Raw genomic sequence first — 20,037 nt, 5'->3', positions numbered from 1 at the left:
TATGCCTGTGAATTTTAAAAGCGTGCAATTAAGTGCTGTCAGAGTGTTAGACAGTCTGATCATGTGTGAACTGACCATTTTATTTTTCAGGTACATAAAATTCTTTCCTTTCCCTATAGTGGTTTCTTCTTCTTTCGCCTCTACTCCCTTGATTAGATTTGGGATTAGAATACTTCCAACAACTCATTGGATGCAATTCCAGTAGAAAAAAATTCTCATTTTATTATTAAACCATGAGATACCATTGAAGTATAAAATTGATAGTGTAGATTATTTTAGCTCGAATAATTAAACTATGCATCGGGCAGGGAACCTAGAGCTATTATAGTTTATTGGTACATAATTTAATTGCAGAAGAATAAAAATATTGTCACTTGCAACTCCACTGTGTCTTGATCATTCTGACCACACAGCCATTTTCTTTGTTATAAAAGATGCATATCATTTTAGATTTGTCAAAAGTGGAAACAAAAATAGACTAGTACTTAATTTGGCTATTGTGTGAACAAATAAGTTACTATTTATTTTAATCTGGGCTATGGCCTGTACGTTCTATGTAATGTGAATGTTTATTCATAAACATCAGTATATTGACCAGTCCAGGTCATGGGAAGACACCTAAGTCATCTGAAATTTATTTCTGAATCAGCTTTCTTCAGTAAAAGAAGGCTGCTATATGTGCCAAGTGGACATCCATGAACCCAATATTGGATAGAGTGATGAGAGTGGTTAACCATAAAAAACTCATAATTTGCCAATAGTGGACACTACAGTGATAGTAGACAGTTTTATTTAGCCTACACAGGAATAATTTGAGAAACCGTGTCATATGTGGTAGCAAATGGTGGATACCTTTAAAGGCAATTGCAGAGGTCCCATCCAAATAGGAGGGTTCCTTCTCTCACAAACGCAATCATACACATCCTATGAATGTGTAGCCCCCACATCAGAATCCACTCCACCCCTCTTGCAGCCTCTGGAACCACAAAATCTGATGCTGTTCAAATTAAAATATTCCTGACATATGTCCTTTTTCTAATTTTAACTATCTTGTAGTCTGATTCTGTCTCTGCCAATGTGGAAGATACAAAAGAGTAGATAGAGACTCCACAAAATAGTACAACTGAATGGAAATATTTTTTGTGGCAGTCTGCCTCCTACCAAAATCACATACACACAAGTGCCCAAAAAGTGAAAATCTTACATCAGGGTAATTGATTTTTTTTAAAATGCCCTTTCTTTTTGTCCCTTGTACCAAAGTAGAGAGCTCTCTTGATTTGTGTGACATACAAATAAGCTTCCACTTCAAATAGCCCCTTCCAAAGGAAAGTTGAAAAGCTTGATTACAGAATTTGAAAATAGCAGTGACCAGATAAGGAGCACGTCTTTATTCATTTTTGAGTGTCAAATTTTTCTAAACTTCAAGAAAAAGCAAGTAATGTTGAATGGGAAAACATTTTGTTACCACAGAGTGAAGGTTGTCTGGTGATAGCTCGTGCTCTTCCAGACCACTGAGTTCACAAAACTCAAACTTGTGAAAACCAGGAAATGCAGAGTTAAGTGCCCACGTAAGTGCTGGCACCAGTTCCTGGAAATTATCTGCATTCATTTTGGTTGATTGCACTGTGTTAGGGGTAGCTGTACAGAACACTGGAGAAATAAGGTGGAGTCTTCAGAATTAACTCCATGGGTGCCCCAGCCCTGGAGCACCCACGAAAAAATAGTGGGTGCTTACCACCAATTGGCAGCCAGCTCTTCCTGCTCAGTGCCTCCCATCCACCAACAGCCCTGACAATCAACTCTTCCTCCACCTCTCAGTACCTTTCACCTTCCAGTGATCAGCTGTTCCACAGCGTGCGGGAGGTGCACCAGGAAAGGAAAGATGCAGGGCACACTCGGTGTAGGGGTGAAACATCAGAAAGAGGTTGGGATGGACTTTTGGGGAAGGGGGTGGAGTGAGGGCAGGGTCTGGAATGAATCACATGTTGAGCACACCCTGGGGCAGGGAGGTAGTTGGCACCTGCAACTGGAGCACTTTGGAAGAACTGTGATAGTGACATGGGGAGATTTGGTGATGAGTCTGAATCATCATAGAGCTGTGATTGTGCTACAAGGAGATCTGGGGCTGATTTCTAATCCACCACCCCCATATCTTTGATCAAAGCAACTAGACATATGTGCAGTTGAGTTTCCAGTGTGCATAATTTCACTACCAGATTGTGTAGGGTGCAAAAGTAGCAGTGCCCTGGGGTTATATTGCCAGGGACATCCTAAGTAGTGAGGCAGGATGTAAGCATAGGTGCTGGGGGTGCTGTCACACTCCCTGAAGCAGTTTCCTTTATATACAGAGTTTACAACCTTGTGGGTTATCCTGGGAAGGAGAAAGGCTAAGGGAGTAAATCCTGACAGAAAATCCGGAGTGGAGTCCAAAGGCGGTTTGTTGTCAACTTCTGGCACTGTCCCAGCAACTCCTGCAGCTGAGCTGGTACCAGACGTGGAGGTTATCCTCTCTTTTGGACTATATCAGTAAAGCCAAGAGGGGGACACTGGTGTCTGGGCAGCCCAGAGTCTCCATAATAAGTGCCCAGGCTCGCGCCCGGAGAGGTACTCCGGCATCGCTGAACAGCGTTGCATCAACACGGGAGGCAACAGATACCGGTTATAAGCTCTTGCTCGATTGGCGTAGAGAACGAGCGCCAGGGTTTGCCTTCGACGGTGGGAGAGATCCTCGCATCTCACTGGACAGTCACCACCCACCTCAAGCTGGGCAGCCCCCAGCCAATAGGGTACTGTCCCGCCACAGTTCACCTGCCTCGCTGGGTGCGTGAGGCTTAAGGTTCCTGAACCTGACAAGTGACTGAAATTTGGGCACCAGGCAAACCAATAAGAAAATCAACAAGAAATGAGAAACATCAACAATTTAAGCTTGCTTGCTGGAATGCGCGGACCATGCTGACTGGCTTGACTGAAGATCTTCAGGCCATCAGTGACACCCGAAAGACTGCTGTCATCAAAGAGGAACTGAAGAGGCTCCGAGTTGATATCACTGCACTGCAAGAGACGCGACTCGCAGATTCGGGATCTCTAAAGGAAAAGGACTACACCTTTTTCTGGCAGGGTAAAGCCCAAGAAGAACCCAGAGAGCATGGTGTTGGCTTTGCTGTCAGAAACACCCTTTTACAAATGGTGGAATTAGTCATGGGCAGATCAGAAAGACTTCTTCGGATCACGCTTCAAACTTGCGCCGGTCCCATCCACCCGATCAGCGCTTATGCTCTAACCCTGTACGCCACACCAGAAGTAAAAGACAAGTTCTATGACGTGCTTAGTGCTGCTGTAGCGCAAATACCTGCTCGTGAACAGCTGTACATCTTGGCTGACTTCAGTGCAAGAGTTGGAGCTGATTGGGCCTCATGGCCTTCCTGCTTAGGACACTTCGGTGTGGGAAAAATGAATGACAATGGACAGCGTCTCCATGAACTGTGCGCGTACCACAATCTGTGCATCACAAACACATTCTTCCAAATGAAGCCACAGCACAGAGTGTCATGGAGACACCCACGCTCGCAGCACTGGCATCAACTAGACGTGGTCATCACTAGGCGTAATAACCTCAAAAACGTCCTTCTGACACGCAGCTGTCATAGTGCTGACTGTGATACAGATCACTCTCTAGTTTGCTCCAAGCTCAAGCTGAGACCCAAGAAGCTGTACTGCTCTAAACCTGCTGGAAGGCCCCTCATCCAGAAAGACGGCAAACTCAGAGAAAGCTGAAAAGTTCAGAGAGACCCTCCAGGAAAATCTGCGTAGCAGCCCTGGGGGCGCCGATGTGACATCCAAATAGCAACATCTGAGGGATACAGTTTACAACACGGCCTTGTCGGTGTTTGGTGTTTGGAAGAAGAGCTAGAAACACGAACGACTGGTTCGAAGCTAACTCTGATGAGATGATTCCAGTCATTGAAAAGAAGTGTGCTGACTCCTGGAGTACAAACGCTCACCGAGCCAGAGTACCCAGCAAGCACTTAGAGCGGCCAGAAGAACAGTACAGCAGACAGCCAGGTGCTGTGTCAACAACCACTGGCTCCAGCTATGCAGCAGCATCCAGACCTGTGCTGACTTTGTTAATCTCAGAGGAATGTACGAGGGTATGAAGAAGGCATTAGGACCCACCCAGAACAAGATGGCACCTCTGAAATCCAAATCTGGTGAAGTCATCACTGACAAAGCCAAACAGATGGAGCGCTGGGTTGAGCACTACTCCCAGCTGTACTCACGCGAGAACGTTGTGGTTGACGCAGCCCTTGATGCCGTCGAGCTCCTACCAGTAATGGACGAACTGGATCAGGAACCGACTGTGGATGACCTGAAGAGAGCCATCGACAGCATTGCAGCAGGAAAGGCCCCTGGCCAGGATGGTATACCACCAGAGGTAATCAAGTGTGCCGTGGACACACTCCTGGAACCCCTGCATGAGCTACTGTGCCTGTGCTGGAAAGAGGATGAGGTTCCACAGGATATGCGCAACGCTAACATTGTAACATCGTATAAGAACAAAGGAGACAGAAGTGACTGCAAGAACTACCGTGGAATCTCCCTCCTAAGCGTCACTGGTAAACTGTTCGCTCGCGTCATCCTTGGCAGACTCCAGAAGATTGCTGAGAGGGTGTACCCCGAATCGCAGTGCGGATTCCGCACAGAGAGGTCTACCGTTGACATGGTCTTCTCTCTAAGGCAGCTGCAGGAGAAGTGTAGGGAGCAGAGGAAGCCACTCTACATAGCCTTCATCGACCTAACCAATGCCTTTGACTTGGTCAGCAGGGATGGTCTGTTCAAACTGCTCCACAAGATAGGCTGTCCTCTATGGTTACTCAAGATGATCCAGTCATTCCACAAAGACATGAGAGGAACCATCCAATATAACGGCGCATTATCGGATGCTTTCAGAATCAGGAGCGGCGTCAAACAAGGATGCATGCTTGCTCCGACATTGTTCGGGATCTTCTTCTCACTCCTCCTGAAGCATGCCTTTGGATCTTCAACAGAGGGCATCTTGCTGCACACAAGATCTGATGGGAAACTGTTTAACCTTGCAAGGCTGAAAGCTAAGTATAAGGTGCGGGAGGTCCTCATCAGAGACATGCTCTTTGCAGACGATGCTGCTGTAGTGTCTCACACAGAAGATCAGCTTCAAAAACTGCTGGATCAGTTCTCCAAAGCGTGCAAGGACTTTGGGCTTGCCATCATCCTAAAGAAGACAAATGTACTCGGTCAGGATGTTGCTGAATCCCCATCAATCAGCATTGACAACTATATGTTAGAGGTCGTCCACGAATTCGTTTATCTCGGGTCCACCATCACTGACACCCTGTCGGACACTGAGCTAAATAGGAGGATCGGAAAAGCAGCCACAACTCTGTCCAGATTCAGCAAGAGAGTGTGGAATAACAACAAGCTGTATACTCACACCAAAATGCAAGTCTACAAAGCCTGCATCCTCAGCACCCTCCTTTATGGCAGCGAGACTTGGACCCTGTATGCCCACCAGGAAAAGAGGCTGAACGTCTTCCACTTGCGCTGCCTCAGGCGCATCCCTGGAATATCATGGAGGGACAGAGTGACCAACACCACCATCCTCGAGCAAGCTGGAATCCCAACCATGCACACCCTCCTCAGGCAGCGTCGGCTCTGCTGGCTTGACCACGTCCACAGGATGAATGATGGAAGGATTCCAAAAGACATCCTGTATGGTGAGCTAGCCTCTGGCAAAAGACCTCCCGGACGCCCCCAGTTGTGCTACAAAGATGTCTGCAAGAGAGACCTCAGAGAGGTAGACATCGAGCTGGACAACTGGGAAGAACTAGCAGACGACCGCAGCAGATGGAGGCAGGGGTTACACAAGGGCCTTCAGAAGGGCGAGATGAGGATCAGACAGCTAGCAGAGGAGAAGCGAGCGCACAGAAAGCACACTAAGGACTTGCCAGACACCCACCACATCTGCAAGAGATGCAGCAAGGACTGTCACTCTCGTGTGGGTCTTCATAGTCACAGTAGATGCTGTAAATGAAGTCCTCCATTGAAACGATAAAGGGAGCGTTCCATACTCTCTGCAGACTGAAGGATGCCTACTTACAGTTTGGTTAATTGGTTCTCAGCACCTTCTAAAAATTTGCTCCAGCAGCTCTGCATATGGATGCATTCTGTGGATATAACGCCATATAGCAGAAAGTATAGACTTAGGTGGTATCCCCATGTGAGAGCATGAAGGGCTTATAAACAGGTCTGAGGTGGTATTAAACTTTCCAGTGTGTTGTTCTGCTGGGGAAGTAGGCTCAATATTAGAGCATGTGGAAAGTGTAGGTGGCGCACAGAGCTATCCTTAGACAGGCCCAACATATGCAGTTGCACAGGACACCATTAAACTTGGGACACCACTAGTGCTCCAAATGGTGCCCCAAATATGGTAGTGCCCTATGCTGTGAGGAGCACCAGCTCTTGCAACTCCAACACCCTGGCAGTCCGCTCCACCTCCCAACACCCAGCCTCTGTCTCCCAGCACAGAGCTGTAGCTACATTCATCTCTCACCCTTTTGCCTTCCCTGCCTCCTGATCCACAGCTCTGGCTTGCCTGTGATGCTCCTACCTTCCTGGCATGCAGCCCCAACTATCTAGGCTGCTTAGTCTGCCTGTTGCCCCGCCAGCCTCCCTGCCCTGTCCCTGCCCCCGCAGCCCTGAGCACAAAGCTTCTCCCCTAGGGGGTTGCCCCGCCAGCCTCCCTGCCCTGTCCCTGCCCCCGCAGCTCTGAGCACAACGCTTCTCCCCTCCCTCCCTTCAGGGTAAGGAGGGTGCAGATGTCCAGGCTGGATAGAGCACCAAAACTTGTAAATATGGCACTGCTGGAACATGACCATGCTAGTGCTGAGGTGAAGTGGGACCATGTGTTGTTTTGGATGTACTGGGGCATCGTTCAAAGAGGGCAGTGGCAATTATGTGGGTATTTAAACTCTGTATTTGCTGTTTTTAGAAGTTTGCCCTCAGCAAATTTGCAGATGACACTAAGCTAAGGGGACAGGTAGATAAGTTTGGAGGATAGGCATAGGGTCCAGAGTGACCTTGATAAATTCGAGGATTGGGCCAAAAGAAATCTGATGATGTCCAACAAGGACAAGTACAGAGTCTTGCTCTTGGGACGGAAGAATCCCAAGCATTGTTACAGGCCAGATGCCAACTGGCTAAGTAGCAATGCAGCAGATAAGGACCTGGGGATTATGGTGGATGAGAGACTGGGTATGAGTCAACAGTGTGCCTTTGAAGACAAGAAGGCTAATGGCATATTGAGGTGCATTAGGAGAAGCAATTCCAGCAGATCTAGAGAAGTTATTCTCCTCTACTCAGCTCTGGTGAGGCCTCATCTGGAGTATTGTGTCCAGTTCTGGGTCCTCCCAGTATAAAAAGGATGTGGATGCATTGGATCGGGTCCAGTGGAGGGCAACGAAAATGATTAGGGGGCTGGACCACATGGCTTATGAGGAGAGGCTGAGGGACTTAGCTTATTTAGTTTGCAGAAGAAAAGAGTAAGGAGCAATTTGATAGCAGCCTTCAATTTCCTAAAGGGGGCTCTAAAGAGGATGGCGAGAGTGACAGACAGCAGAACAAGGAGCGATGGTCTGAAGTTACAGAGGGAGAGGTGTAGGTTGCATATTAGGGAAAACTGTTTCACTAGGAGGGTGGTGAAGCTCTGGAATGTGTTACCTACAGAAGTGGTGGAATCTCCGTCCCTAGAGGTTTTTAAGTCCTGGCTTGACAAAGGCCTAGTTGGTATGGTTTAGTTAGGATTGATCTTGTTTCAGGCAGGGGGCTGTACTAGATAACCTCCTAAGGTCTCTGCCAGCCGTAACATTCTATGATTCTATGACCTTGACATTCTAGAAGGGCACAAGCTGTCACTCGGCAACCTTAACTGCGTGGCAACGAGGTTTTTTTTTGTTGTTTTTGTTTTTGTTTTTGTTTTTGCCATTTAATATCCTAAATATTTAAGCATATAAAAGTTTGTTTTTAGCAACTGGCTATTCATTTAGACAGTTATAATCCTCTCCCAGCTTTGCAGCTGATATCCTGCTGTAGTTACGTAATTATCAAAAAACTAACTTTTGAATAGGTTTTTCATCAGTTAGATCTCAGGTTTACCTCATCAACTCCATTATGCAAAGGAGAAACTAAGGCATAGAGAGGTGAAGTGACTTACAAAGCAAGGAATACTCCCAGTACAGTGGTCTTTCCACTAGTCCACATAGTTCCTTTTCTAGTTTCCTCTGTGTACCTCCCTCCTCCAGTACATTTTTATAGGGGAGTGGGGATAATAGTTGTCCTTTGGCACATATGCAATATATAGTTGCTGCTGGGGTTCTGGTGCAGTGATCAGAGCCCTGGTTTGATTTCCATCGGGGAGCAAAAAAAAGATTGCCAGAATCACTTAGCTGTGAGGAGGGGGGTTGAGACTCCTTTGGTCAAATATTGCCTGCCTTGGATCACTCTTAGAACCCTGCACTTCTGCCAATAATAACAATAATAACAATAATAATAATCTGAGTAGCCATGTAGATTTCAGAGCACTCCATACAGCTGAGCTTTAGACAGAAACCTTCAGTCTGAACTTTAATTATAGACAAGCTGATGCTCTGTTATAATTATTTCAGCATTGAACTACTTCAATTATTTTTGTAAGCTGACAAATTACAGCTTAGCGTCACCTTTGATTGACCTGAATATTGCTATAGTTGATCTTAATTTTTAATAGACCGGTAGTTTCCTTCATCTGATCTTATAAACAAATTTCATTTCTATTGTGCCAATAGTAATTGAAGCTTTCTCATGTCATCACTATTTTTTTTCTTTCTAGGGGATGTCATTGTCTATATTAATGAAGTTTGTGTCCTTGGGCATACTCACGCAGATGTAGTCAAACTCTTCCAGTCAGTTCCTATTGGTCAGAGTGTCAACCTGGTGCTATGTCGTGGATACCCTTTGCCCTTTGATCCTGAAGATCCTGCCAACAGCATGGTGCCACCACTTGCAGTGATGGAGAGGCCTCCGGTAGTGGTAAATGGAAGACATAACTATGAAACTTATTTGGAATATATTTCTAGGACCTCTCAATCTGTTCCTGATGTAACAGATCGACCACCACATCCCTTGCACTCCATTCCAGCAGATAGTCAGCTTGATAGCACATTCCCACCACCTGTTCATGATGATAATGTATCAATGGCTTCTTCTGGGGCCACCCAAGCTGAACTCATGACCTTAACCATTGTGAAAGGGGCACAAGGCTTTGGCTTCACTATAGCAGACAGTCCCACAGGACAGAGGGTGAAGCAAATTCTAGACATTCAGGGATGTCCTGGTTTATGTGAAGGTGACCTCATTGTTGAGATCAACCAGCAGAATGTACAGAACCTGAGCCATGCAGAAGTAGTGGATATACTTAAAGAATGTCCTGTTGGAAGTGAAACTTCTTTGATTATCCATAGAGGAGGTAAGTCTAGAAAGTCTGTACAATTGCAAAAGTGTGGGTGTACAGTTCTAAATGATGGGAGCTGCTTATCCTGTATATTGGAATCAAAATGGTTTGTTCTTGGAGGAAATATCATTTATTCTGAAAAAAGTGTGTATACATAGTAAGTACTTTGGGCAAAATGTAACCATTTATTGTATATCTTTGTTTTTTAAGCTCTAAGCATACATCAAAATCTCCTTCTGTGTATAAGTATAAAACATTCTCCAAGGCAATCCAGGCCCTATTAGCATTTAATACTTTGCATGATGGCTGTCTACGAGTTCTTAGGACATGTCTATGGAAAGGGACCTAGGGGTTATGGTGGATGAAAGGCTGGATATGAGTAAACAGTGTGCCAGTATAGCCAAGAAGTCTAACAGCATACTAGGGTGCATTAGGAGGAGCATTTCGAGCAGATCTAGAGAAGTAGTTATTCCCCTCTATTCAGCATTGGTGAGGCCACATCCTGAATATGGTGTCCAGTTTGGGCCCCCCAGTATAAAAAGGATGTGGATTTTCTGGAGCAGGTTCAGCTGAGGGCAACAAAAATGATTAAGGGGCTGGAGCACAAGACCTGTGAGGATAGGATGAGGGATTTAGGCTTATTTAGTTTACAGAAGAGAGGACTTAGCAGTGATTTAATAGCAGCCTTCAACTTCCTGAAGGGGAGCTCTAAAGAGGAGGCTGAGAAACTGTTCTCTGTGGTGTCAGATGACAGAACAAGGAGTAATGATCTGAAGTTGAAGAGGGAGAGGTGTAGGTTAGATATTAGGAAAAACTACTTCACCGGGAGGGTGGCGAAGCATTGGAATGGGTTTCCTAGAGAGGTCGTGGATTCTCCATCCCTCGAGGTTTTTAAGTCCTGGCTTGACAAGGTCCTGGCTGGGATGACTTAGATGGGGTTGATCCTGCTTGAAGCAGGGGGCTGGATTAGATAACCTCCTGAAGTCCCTTCCATCCCTATGATTCTGTGATTCTGTCTATACTACAGTAAGGCATACAAAGCTGAACTATGTCCACTGGCTTCAGCTTGTAGGGCTCAGAATGCAGGGTTATGAAAGTATAGTGTAGACATTCAAGCTCAGGCTGGAAAGTCTACACTACAGTTTTATAGTTCCACAGCCCAAGTCCTGTGTGCCCAAGTTAGCTGACATGAGCGAGCCATGGGAGTTTTATTACAGTATAGACATACTCTAAGCGACCCATGCCATAGTACATCAGGCTTTAAGGATAATCCTTATATGTTGGTCAAATCAAGGAGATCAAAATCAGAACAAAGGTGAATTTATCAACACTTAAAAGGTACAAAGTCAAATTTGCTAGGCCATTTGACCTAAATTTTTCTTCTTTGAAAAACTGATGTACAAAGGTTGTTTATTTTTGCCCCAAAACCAAAAACATCAGTGTGTTTTTGTTTTTTAAAAATGGTTTCTTGCAGCATTGTGTTCATCAGTTCATCATCATCATCGTCATAAATCTGTGTATGTTCTACTGGGGGACAGAGGGTATTATAGTCTGCAAGGAAATAATAGTAAGAACCAACTATTTTTTAATACCTGTATGGTTACTTTTAATATCTTTACCTTTAACATTTTAGTGGAACAGATTTTTTCTACATTATGCTATATCAGTGGGAGATGATATCCCATCAACATGGCTTCTGCCTCTCATTGAAGTGAATTACGAATATCAACAGGAAAGCACTCTTCCATCAACTTAGCACATCTTCACCAGAACCACTTAATTGGTGCCATTGACGTTAACAGCAGTGGTGCCAATTTAGCACAGTAGTGAAGAAAAGCCCTTAGACATTGCTTTAAGAAGCATGCATGCTGTCCATCTACTCATCTGTAAAGGGCTTGGCAAAGCAATGATGTAAAAGAGGTCAACTCTCTCAAGTAGTCAAAAGTGAACAGGGACAGTATTATAAGTTTTACTAAACCATTGAAGGATATGAGTTTTTGGCATGGTACCAGAGATATAAGAAGGAGTCACAGGTCAAAATAAAACAAATGAAAATTTAGGCTGAATGCCAGGAAATACTTTCTAGCACACGTTTATTATACTCTCAAAAAGTCTCATATGGGAAATGGTGGTATCACCTACAGTAGTGAATCATGCAAAGTAAGACTGGACAAAGCAATGGATAATTTAATTTTGAAAACAATCTTTTAGTAGGAGGATTATAAAATGTTATAATTTAACAGAAATGAGAGAGTTTCTGAAATGAAAATCTGTTTTTCCACCTCTTCATTGTCCAATGTGAAAAGAGAAACATTTTGTGACCAGTTCAGATAAGATAACCTCAATATGAACCACAGCCCTATCAGCTTTAACTAAACCTGCTATGATTCTAAAATGTTTCATCTGTGACATTGATGAAAAGAAGGTACACCTCTTTATTACTTTTTGTATTCAATTTTTTTTCATTTTGGTGCATGATGGCAGTTGAAATGTATCCTCATTTTATCTCATTGTTCTATGCATCCTATCATTGCACTATGTATCATTTTTACTAAGACTAAGCTCAATATACAATTTTATTTATAATACTTGCTGAAGAAGAAGTTGGGTGCTACAAACACTTACTGGGGGCTTTATCAGTTATTCATGCATGTTGGCCTAAGGCTTGATGATGTGATACAAGAGAACATGTTTCATTTCAGAAGTGTCTTGTCTCTCACTCTCTGGCCAAAAAACCTTATCCATATTCTTAGGGTGAAAAGAGTGGACATGGCTTCACAGCAAGTACAGGCATCTTCTGGGGGTTGTTCTATGGCATTAGCAGAAGCCCTTGCTCTTAGGCTTAGAAGGCCAGTAACATGACCATTTAATGGAAATAATAAAGTGGAGGAGGGAAATGGTAGTAACCAAAAGGAAGAGTTTTGGAAGCTTTTGGGACTTTGTTTGGACCAACAGTGAGTGGATGTGAGACAAATCAAAAAGACACCAGTGTCTGACTACCTGGAAAGGAAGAAGAACTGCTGATATTTCATGTATTCACCTTGTTATATCTAAAGCAGCACTAGTAATTCATGTGTTTGTCTGATATTTTCATTTCACAGGCTTGTGACAGCTCTAGAGAAAATGAGACAGAGCTACCTTGATTTTTTTCCTGCAGTGTTAACAGGTGTTCAGGCCACCACATGTCCACACCAGCTAAATAAGGAAGTGTAGTTGTGCTCAGGGGACACAGAATTTTTTATGAAGTATAGTAGGCAGTTCAACTGAGCTCCTTCCTGCTCACAGTTAAAGCTCCTGTGCTCTTACCATCATGTCAACCAATTCAGCTCTAATTCTGGCTAGCTGGTCTCCAAACCCTTCTTATATCTACCCAAGAAGAGCAGCCCATCTGTTTTCTAGGGGAGGAAGGAGAAAGTCATACATACTCCTGTGCTTGAATTAGAAGTCATCTGGCCCATTCTCTTGAGGAGACATAAAAGAATACATGGGGTTGGCGAGGAGAATATTGAATGATTTAAAACAAATTTTGACTGGGAGAAATAATGTCATGGTCTCTGTCTCCTTGCTGGATGCTAAGGTAAAATTGGAGGGCCCCTTTTCTGAAACAGAGAAGCAGTAGGATTATATGTGTGTGTAATAGTCCCAGAGGGGGAGGTGTGTTAATCTATAACTTCATTAAAAAGAAGGCAGCCCTGTAGTATGTAAGAACATAAGAACAGCCATACTGCGTCAGACCATAGGCCCATCAAGCCCAGTATCCTGTCTTCCGACAGTGGCCAATGCCAGGTGCCCCAGGGGGAATGAAGAGAGCAGGTAATCATCAAGTGATCAGTTCCTTGTCGCCCATTTCCAGCCTCTTGCAGGCAGAGGCTAGGGACTGTCCATGCTCATCCTGGCTAATAGCCATTGATGGACTTATCCCCCATGAATTTATCTAGTTCTTTTTTAAACTCTACTATAGTCTTGTTCTTCACAATATTGTCCGGCAAGGAGTTCCACAGGTTAACTGTGTATAGTGTGAAAAAATATTTCCTATTGTTTGTTTTAAACCTGCTGCCTATGAATTTCATTTGGTAACCCCTAGTTCTTGTGTTGTGAGAAGGAGTAAATAACAATTTCTTATTTATTTTCTCCACACCAGTCATGATTATATATATCTTTAACATATCCCCTCTTAATCATCTTTTTTCCAAGCTAAAAAGTCCCAGTCTTATTAATCTCTCCTCACATGGCAGACCCTTGATACCCTTAATCATTTTTGTTTCCCATTTCTGAACCTTTTCCAATTCCAATATATCTTTTTTGAGATGGGGCGACCATATCTGTACACAGTATTCCAGATGTGGGCGTACCATGGATTTATATAACGGTAACGTGACATCTTCTGTCTTATTATCTATTCCTTTCTTAATGATTCCCAACATTTTGTTAGCTTTTTTGACTGCTGCTGCACACTGAGTGGATGTACCTTAAAGATTAACAATTTTATTAATTAGGTAATGAGCTTTCATGGGTGAGACGCACTTCATCAGATTTGGAGCAAAAATAAGAATCCAGGATTTATATGGCAGGGACGGGGAGGAAGAAGAAGAAGAGCAAAAAAGAGGAGGAGTGTGGGGACAGTCACTTGTCAATAATAGGACCTGTGGAATAAGTAAATACTAGTAGCAGCACACCACAGAAACACTAATCCAGGAACCTGTCCCTGCAACAAACCCCATTGCCAGCTCTGTCCACATATCTATATTAGGGACACCTTCACATGGACTTAACCATGTCAGCAACACTTCCAGGGGCTCATACACCTGCACATCCACTAATGTGATATGTGTCAGCAGTGTCGCTCTGCCGTGTATATTGGACAAACTGGACAGTCCCTACGCCAAAGGATGAATGGATCTAAGTCAGATATCAGGAATTCAGTGCTTTTTTTGTCCCAGTGCTTGCCAGTATTCAGTACTGGCACCTCAGGAGCCCCAGGCATGGGATTGGTTGGTGGTGGGGGTAGGGGCAGGATGAGTACTGGCTCTTCTTTTTTTTTTTCTTTTTTTTTTTAAACAAAAAAGGAACTGTAGGCATTGGAATGCACATAAACCTGTAGGGGAACACTTTAACCTCCCAGGGCATACAATAATATGCCTTAAAGTGGCCATCCTCTTACAAAAGGATTTTACCACTAGATTACAAAGGGAATTGGAATTCATGTTCGAGTTAGACACATTTAACCTGTGTCTTAACAGAAATCTCAATTATCTTACTCTTTACAGGGACAATTTTCCCACCTTTGATATTCGCAGGAATGATATCCATCCCACTTATCTTAATTTTTCCACAGGTCCTATTAATGACAGGTGACTCCATCCTACCTCCCTCTTTTTCCCCCTTCTTCTTCTTCTTCTCTCCTGCCCCTGCTATATAAATGCTGGAAAGATTGGAACAGTTGATAAGAGTGTGTGATGAATACTGTGAATACAATATCTTCCCATCTCTAATGGGAGGCTCCAGGTGATCTAATACAGCTCAGAACAGAATGTGGTGCTACAGTCAATAAAATACCTCATACTTGAGTGTTGGACAGATTGCAAGGAGCAAGTGCCAAAGGACACATCTCTCTACTACCATGTCGCTAAGGAGCTGATTTGGCCACACTCCAGCTGTATCTGAAAAGCATACTGTTAGTTATGATTTCAACTTACATTTACATCTTCACATATGATTCTGCTTCATACATTTTGCCATGATATAATTCCTCAACAAACTGTGGATTTTTAAACAACACCTCACAAGACATGCCTGGTACAAAAATTATTACAATAGGGTGTGAAAACAGGTCTGTTCTGTCACAGAGATAGGCTATCTGGACAACTCTTGGGTAAGAACCTTGATCAATGTTCTTATTTTCCATCTCCATTCTAATTTTCCATCCCAATCCTCTGGTTCCATCCAGTGCTCTGTTATTGCCTCTCATTTGCTCTCTAAGCCCTAAATCTACTCCTCAATATATAACATATATATATATATATATATATATATTAAATTATATATTATATATATTAAATCTACTCCTCACTATATATATATTATGTAGCATCTGAACATCAACAATTTCATCCTGATTACTTCTATGCAAACTAATCACACTTTCACTGGTATTTGTTTCTTTGCTTGCAGGGAGGAAAGGTTATGATTATCCTTCATAAATACATTTTAGCCAGTTATTACTGATTGCAGGAACAAATGTTTTCTTAAAGGATTGCTCCTAGGCATATTACTCCATCAGTTTCATTCACTTTGTTATCAGATTATACAGACTTCCCAGCTCACTCACCCCTGTGCTGCCTTACAAAGAAACAGATGTAGCTGACCATAGTATTTTTATGTCATCCCTTTTGGAGCCCGCCAATACAATATTTCCAATAATATTTCCAGAAGTAAAACCTTTGAAAGACTTTTAGGAAATAAAGATGCCATGGTAAAACTACCAACTTGCTGACACTCACATGTCATTCCTGGAAGCACTGAATTATAGATTCATTATTTCCAGTAAGGCATGTCAGAGCTGGGAAAGTATTATGGTATTAGCCTTAGAGGCATAAGGCTAGTGGGTATGAAAAATGCAGACAGTGATCTTCATAACCTTCAGACTGTTTATGTCTTTTTAATACTACAAATTGAGGTAGTTTGTGAATGCTTTGGATTAACTTGAAATAAGTGTTAAACTTATTATTTTGTATAATATACCCAATTTAATAAACATTTTAGAAATTACGGCAGGGAAAGTCAAAAATGACTTGTGTCTCTGGGCTTGATTTCAACAGGAGATACATGAATCTTATTAAGAAGCTAAATGGTACATTCTACTTGAACGAAAATCTCAGTCCTCTACAGTGTTGTTAAATGTTCCTTGTTACTAACATAGGATGGTTAAAATCCTGAGAGAGAAAGAACCATGTCAGGTGCAGCCATTCACACTGTGACTTTTATGTCTCCTATGTAACAGCTCAAATAGCAGTAAAACAGTGTGCTTTTGCCTTCATATTTGTGAATTAGAAAACAGACACTTTTTAAATGGGTATAAAGACCTAAAAAAGGAGACATCAGTAATAATTAGCAGCTGTTACACTGTATTAATGGAGATGATATTAACTGTGTTATATCTCAAAGTAATAGTATTACGGGTTTTCCTCTATCTCCTTAATAATGCTCTTTCACTGTGTGGCACATTTATGTATACTTTTACAATGCAATAGAGAAATCTTTTTATGTATATGCATAGAACATTTTTAATGAATATTTTCAGGCATTTCATTTTAAGTACTGATCTCACCTAGTTTATGAGATCTCAAGGGGTGATAGGTAAGAGGTCTGCAGAAAGAGACAATTCTTTAAAAATACCAGAGTAAAACAACTCATACCTGGTACTACAATGTGTCTGAGATTAGTCTAAATATGTTGAACAATTTTTTGTCATTCTGCATAGTTTTACATAATATTTTAATCAATTTCAGTAGCTGGGTTTAAAAATATGTTGTTAAAATGCATTGTTTAGACTTTGTGGCAGTGCTCTGTAATAGAGTGCAGTATTTTGTAGACATACAGACATAAAGTAAGATAATATACTATGAAAAAGTGAGTATATTAATTTGACAGACATAAGATACAGTAATGAGGAATGAGGAAGAAATGTAAGTTCTAATTATTTGCTTAAAATGCTTCTAAATTGAACAGCCTCAAACCCTTAAATCAGATTGAAGGTGTCTCATCATGCCAAGCTCCACTAACAATAGTTAGCTTTTTAGACCTAACATCTGTCTTCTGTTCAATCCCGATGTCTTCTATCCAATCACCATGTAATTGCTTTCCTTGCAGAAAAAGGGTTTATGTTCTTAAAAATGAAAATCACCAGTAAAAATTTGCGTGCCCACCTTCTGACAATGTGTAACACTTCTATTATTCCTCTTTAAAAAGAATAGCATGCTTTTCTTAAACAGTGCTCTTCACAGAAAGCCTCACAGTGACGTACAGATCAAATGAAATAAAAAACCAACACCCAAGTTACCGCCTTTTGGCATCATCCTTTCAATTACAAAATAAATGGCTGTCTGGGGCAACATTTCTCATGATTTGGAACAGCATTTCAGTACAGGAGAACTTTGTTTTTATGAAAGCTAATCTTAAAAATGACCAGTTGTACAAAGAGTTTTCTGAAGGAAAAAAAACTACACAGCAAACTGATATCTATGAAAAAAACAGCACAAATGTAGAGAATTTGTGTAGAGCGAAAAGAATTTAAAAACAGATTAGAGTGAGAAATTTGTCAGTTGGAATTCATATTCAAATTCGACACATTAACATGTGGTATGAATAGAGACATCAATTACCTCACGCATTACAGGACTGCTTCCCTTCCTTTGGTGCTTGCAATTATCTCAGGCAGGACAATTAACATCCTCTCATCCCCCTCCTTCAGTTCTGTGTACTTGTATTTGATTTGTCAGTTTTTATTGCAATTTTTTGGATCCTCTGTACTTATAAATGTCAGTCTATATTAGAAATGATATTGATCTGATGAAGTGGGTCTGCCCCACCAAAGCTCATCACCGAGTAAATCATTTTGTTAGTCTTCAAAGTGCTACTTTTCTGCTGTTTTGTTTTGTTGGAGTACAGACTAACACAGCTTCCTCTCTGTTGATATCAATGAAGGCAGTCTCAACATCCTTTCACATGCCAATGCGTTTGGTGCAGTAGTTTGAAGAGCATGAAGAAAGTAGGATGCTTCAACTTAATGCAATTGTTCACTGTTCCTACTCTAATTTTGAGATGTTCAATTTTTCTATTTCATGAACTCCTCAATCTCCAATTAATTTGAAAGATAGTAGAGCTAGTACATATAAAAGGTTAGGAGAGCATACACTGTATGCTGCTTTATTGTTGGTGATTGAGAGAGATCCTCACTTGACTTTATTTTGTAGCTTTCTTTCCTTGAGCTTGCAGAATACAAGCCTTGTGCATAAATGTAAGGGGATTTCTTTTTATTTCACATATCAGTCTCTATTTAATGGGTATGGTGAAATAATTTTCTCTAAAGCAAGGAAATTTAAGTAAAATGAAGAATATTTGAAGATGCAGTGACTAAGAAACGAGAAATCAAAGATTCAACAATCCTCCATATGTGAAAAAAAATTGAGTGACTTTAAAAAGTAGCACGTCATGTTATTAAAAGGAAGAAATAATTTACATTTCTGCAGTGAGATTTTTTTTTCCTAACTGACTAGTTAATGTCTCAGGAGAAATAGAACATACAGTTTTTTTTTAAAGAGTGAAAGTAGCTTATGTTAAATAATGCATCAGGGATTAGTTAGCATCTCGGAAGCTTTGCTGATAGATTTAGTTACCATAATATTATCTGCATATATTTTAATATTTAGCATTATAAATATATTGCTTGAAACAAGGTCAAAACCTGCCTATTCTTACTGTCCTTGTGAAATTGTTTCTTTCTTATAACTTGTTCTCATTAAAAGAAATTGGTTCGTGTTAGGAAGTTGAGGCCAGACAGTGCCACCCTTCCTCAAAATAAAAAGTACCAGATCACCTGATTAGTCTCCTTGCTTTTAGAAGTAAGGTGTTTACAGGGTAAGATTCAATGCATTGTGAGTAGGAATGTCAGAATCTGTCCCATCAGAAAGGAGGCGAAATGAGAAACAAAGGCAGAAAAATTCATTTTAATTTCAACAGCTGTCTTTGTTTATGTGGTATCTACTGCTGCACATGGCTGCTAAGTTTCATGCTAAAGTAGCATTTCTCAGCAGTAGTGAATAATCCCTGAAATAATTTTATTTTCAGCTTCCCTCCATCAAATTTGTGAGAGTAAGCGTGAGGGAAACAGGTGTCTCTTCTGTGCAAACTGCAAAAGTGGCAAGGTTGTAGGGAATTAGGGGCTGCCTGGGGACACTGGGAAAAACAGTGAACAGAATATAGAGGATGTCAGAAACAAGCAAGGACAGAGGGATTCTGGAAGATGAACTGTGTTTTGCAAATAGAGTACCTGGAGTGTGGTGGGAGCAGTGTGAGGTCCTATTGCATCTCAGGATTTTGTGTGGTGGATGTGGGTGGAAAATGCCTGCCTTGCTGCAAAGACAGTGAAAGCCTGAGGGCTGTGACATAAGAACATAACATAAGAATGGCCATACTGGGTCAGACCAAAGGTCCATCTAGCCCAGTATCCTGTCTGCCAACAATAGCCAATGCCAGGTGCCCCAGAGGAGTTGAACCGAAGACAATGATCAAGCGATTTGTCTCCTGCCATCCATCTCCCGCCTTCGACAAAAGGCTAGTCACCATACCTTACCCCTTGCTAATAGCCATCTTTGGACCTAACCTCCAAATATTTATCGAGCTCTTTTTTAAACTCTGTTAGAGTCCTGGCCTTCACAGCATCCTCTGGTAAGGAGTTGCACAGGTTGACCGTGCACTGTGTGAAGAAAACCTTCCTTTTATTAGTTTTGAACCTGCTA

At 42.0% G+C, this 20,037-nt stretch overlaps 1 protein-coding gene across 8 annotated transcripts in view; it reads left to right on the top strand.

Annotated features, from left to right (window-relative positions):
• Positions 1-20,037, top strand: part of MAGI2 (membrane associated guanylate kinase, WW and PDZ domain containing 2) — a 1,201,350-nt gene that overhangs the window by 1,004,365 nt on the left and 176,948 nt on the right. For 7 of the 8 annotated variants that reach the window (XM_075017288.1, XM_075017279.1, XM_075017302.1 and 4 more), the window contains one exon: positions 8,900-9,535. The exons of the other annotated variant lie outside the window; for it this stretch is intronic. In XM_075017288.1, the coding sequence (XP_074873389.1) occupies positions 8,900-9,535 (636 nt within the window). The remainder of the gene's footprint in view (positions 1-8,899; positions 9,536-20,037) is intronic. 8 annotated transcript variants of the gene reach the window in all.

The sequence above is a fragment of the Carettochelys insculpta genome, chromosome 1 (genome assembly GCF_033958435.1).
Source record: "Carettochelys insculpta isolate YL-2023 chromosome 1, ASM3395843v1, whole genome shotgun sequence".
Taxonomy (NCBI): Eukaryota; Metazoa; Chordata; order Testudines; family Carettochelyidae; genus Carettochelys; species Carettochelys insculpta.
This window is presented reverse-complemented; position numbering and strand designations above follow the sequence as displayed.